The sequence below is a fragment of the Anoplopoma fimbria genome, chromosome 2 (genome assembly GCF_027596085.1).
Source record: "Anoplopoma fimbria isolate UVic2021 breed Golden Eagle Sablefish chromosome 2, Afim_UVic_2022, whole genome shotgun sequence".
NCBI lineage: Eukaryota > Metazoa > Chordata > Actinopteri > Perciformes > Anoplopomatidae > Anoplopoma > Anoplopoma fimbria.
This window is the reverse complement of record NC_072450.1, coordinates 5787167-5789877: the sequence shown is the minus strand read 5'-3', so window position 1 is coordinate 5789877 and position 2711 is coordinate 5787167. Positions and strand designations below refer to the sequence as shown.

Sequence of the window (2711 nt, the reverse complement as noted above, 5' to 3'; positions counted from 1 at the left end):
TGGACCAACTGACAGACATGCCGCTAACATAGCTGAGACTGGGAACCTCGTATACTTCCATCGTATCAATAGGGAAATACCATTACTTTTTGTATGCTACCAAAAAAACACTTTCATTAAGTATTTATTCAAAATAGTTACATACATTTTACAATCCATGAACACTTCAAAGCAATATAAGGCCACAAAGTAAGTGATATTTTACTGAACGTCTGATTTCTGCTAAAATCACATATCTCAAAAAGCATGTTTTTTTTCTCACAGAGACAAAACGATCTTGAGTCCAGAGATATTTTCGGAGTTCTTGAACAAAAAATTAAAAGATTCACCACAAAGCTGGTTTTGTACTGCACAATGAAGGCATGAGGAGTCTTCTCAAACATTGCTGGTAGAAGGATTTAGTTTTTTTTCTGGTATGTTCAAAATGCTGTTCCTTTCCATTTGGCAGTCTGGTCTGAAGATCTTGAAGGTCTTCAGGAATTTTTGGCACTCATGAGTTTCCTGTCACACAAGTACCGCTGGACCCATCCACAGGGATTGACATCTAGCCGCAGGAAGTTCTGCAGCCACGGACTCCTCTTAGAACCCTCCACGAACTCATCCAGTGTAATCTGACCTGCACAACAAACAGAATATCTTTGAAGGAATTCTTCACGACTAAATATAGAAGATATCTTTTTTTGGGGGATTTAGTTGGTTTTGAGTTTGCGATCAACATACCATCATTGTTCACATCGACTTCTTGAAAGATGAGCTCACACACCTGCTCCGAAGTGAGGTTCTGTGTTCCTGTTTCATCGGACACAGAGCCTTTCTTTATCTTGTAGATTATCTGAAAGAAAAATCCAGCAATTAGACTGTTTCTCATCTTGAAATGATAAAGCTGTTGGCAAAGTTGGCTAGTTAGTTGGTTGGTTGTTCCAACACTTTGGTATTAAATGGATTACCATACAATTTTGATTTGACATCAATATTAACTTTGGGAATCACATAACCTTTTATCTAGCACAATCCTCAGGTTAATACTTTAAAATACTTGTTTACTTCCAAAATCTTGCAAACTAATGAATTTCCCATCAGCCTTAGCTGCACTTTGTGTTTAGTGCTAATCAATCTTTATTAGCATTCTAACACACTAAGATGATGGGATTCATACCTGCGAAATATCAGCACGTTAGCATTGTCATTGTAAAAATGTAAGCATGCTGATGTTAGCATTTAGCTCAAGCCATCACTGTGCCTTAGTACAGCCTCACACAGCTGTTATATACTGTCAGTATGGGAGTTTGTTTTGTGCCCTCATCGCTGAAGTTTTAAAAATACTGTTTTCAACAAAGTCCGTTTCTATAGGCTGGAGTATAATTTATATTCAATACTATAAATATCAGATATGAAATATATCTACATGTGGCCATTGATTATCATAAACAACTAGTCTAGCCGAACATTTGGCATTTATTTGATAAAGCCAACATTAAAAACACCTACATTTAAGATCAAATTGAACACAAGACGTGACATTGTTGCTGGATTTGCTACTTAAATATACAGTTAATACAAAGGATAACTAAAAACATAAAGATTGTCTTCTAGGAAACATGTGAGAACTGATTCTAAACATCAAGACAAACTTAAATGAAACGAAATGTGCTTTTATGAAATCAACAATTTCTACCCGAACAATCTTCCGGAGTTCATTTCTGTCTAGGTGTCCGTTGTTGTCGCTGTCAAACACCTTGAAAGACCACCGCAGCTTATCTTCAAGCTTTCCACGCAGTACAAGATTAAGCGCTGCCACATACTCTATGAAATCCATAGTGTTGTCCTGAAAACACATGAAAAGGATGCTTGGACAGTTTAAAAGTTTTTTCAAGAACACAATTGTTGTGCATATATTTAGACTTTCATTTGAATATCGAAACATTTTACTTCAAAGCGACTTTGTAACTCACTTGATTCATGTCAAAAGCTCGGAAGATGCTGTCCATGTACTGTGATTCAGGTGTACCATGGTGTACTCCAAACATCCTCTTGAACTCGTGCAGGTACAGAGATCCACTGGGGCACTCCATGATGAAGGACTTGTAGAGGTCCTGGATGCTGTTTAACTCCAGTTCTTCTTCCTGTGCCTGTACTTGCTGATTTTGACCCATGCTTAATTAAACTCCAGCCACTGCTGCAAAAACTCTGAATTACTCATTTTGTTTGAGAAATAAATACATACAGATCCTTTCCCTAAAATCATATCCTTAAGACTGCCTGCAACAAACAGTCCAGTGTCCTCCTCATGGCTGCTGTTGACAGTGATGATCTGGAACGGAAAGGACTGTAATAACTGATTCATGTGATGCTTGACCCCAACCAAGAGGCTTATTTTGAGCCAAGGTCTTTTGCAAGCTGTGTTTTGAGCAGTAATCCACACGCTTGATCTCATCTTTAACCTTTTGTGACGCAGGGTCAGTGGTACTTATCACGCTGTTGCTTACTAAAATGAAGACTTATAATAGTGACTACAGGGGCTTTTATTGTGTGTGAACAAATGTACAGAAATCACTGCAGGTAAATTGCTTTGTAGATGTTGTCAGTTCTAGTGGCTAATGATTTATTAATTCATTCATTCATTTTCCGTAACCTGCTTATCCAGTTAAGGGTCGCAGGGGTGCTGGAGCCGATCTCAGCTGTCAATGGGTGAAGGCAGGGTTCACCCTGGA

The 2711-nt window shown here is 38.2% G+C and overlaps 1 protein-coding gene across 1 annotated transcript; it reads right to left on the bottom strand.

Moving 5' to 3' along the window:
- Window positions 1-473: 473 nt before the first annotated feature.
- Window positions 474-2153, bottom strand: LOC129105578 (guanylyl cyclase-activating protein 2-like). The gene is made up of 4 exons (XM_054616676.1): window positions 1953-2153; window positions 1676-1825; window positions 721-832; window positions 474-616 (listed from the first exon to the last, which is right to left on the bottom strand). Exons 1-4 carry the CDS (start codon window positions 2151-2153, stop codon window positions 474-476), a joined length of 606 nt encoding a protein of 201 aa, XP_054472651.1.
- Window positions 2154-2711: the final 558 nt, after the last annotated feature.

Excerpts from the sequence above, each read along its gene's own strand:
- LOC129105578 (XM_054616676.1), bottom strand. The coding sequence starts at position 2,153 with ATGGGTCAAAATCAGCAAGTACAGGCACAGGAAGAAGAACTGGAGTTA. Across the intron at positions 1,826-1,952 it reads GAGCTTTTGACATGAATCAA|GACAACACTATGGATTTCAT; the intron begins GTGAGTTACAAA and ends ATGTGTTTTCAG. Across the intron at positions 617-720 it reads AGTCGATGTGAACAATGATG|GTCAGATTACACTGGATGAG; the intron begins GTATGTTGATCG and ends TTTGTTGTGCAG.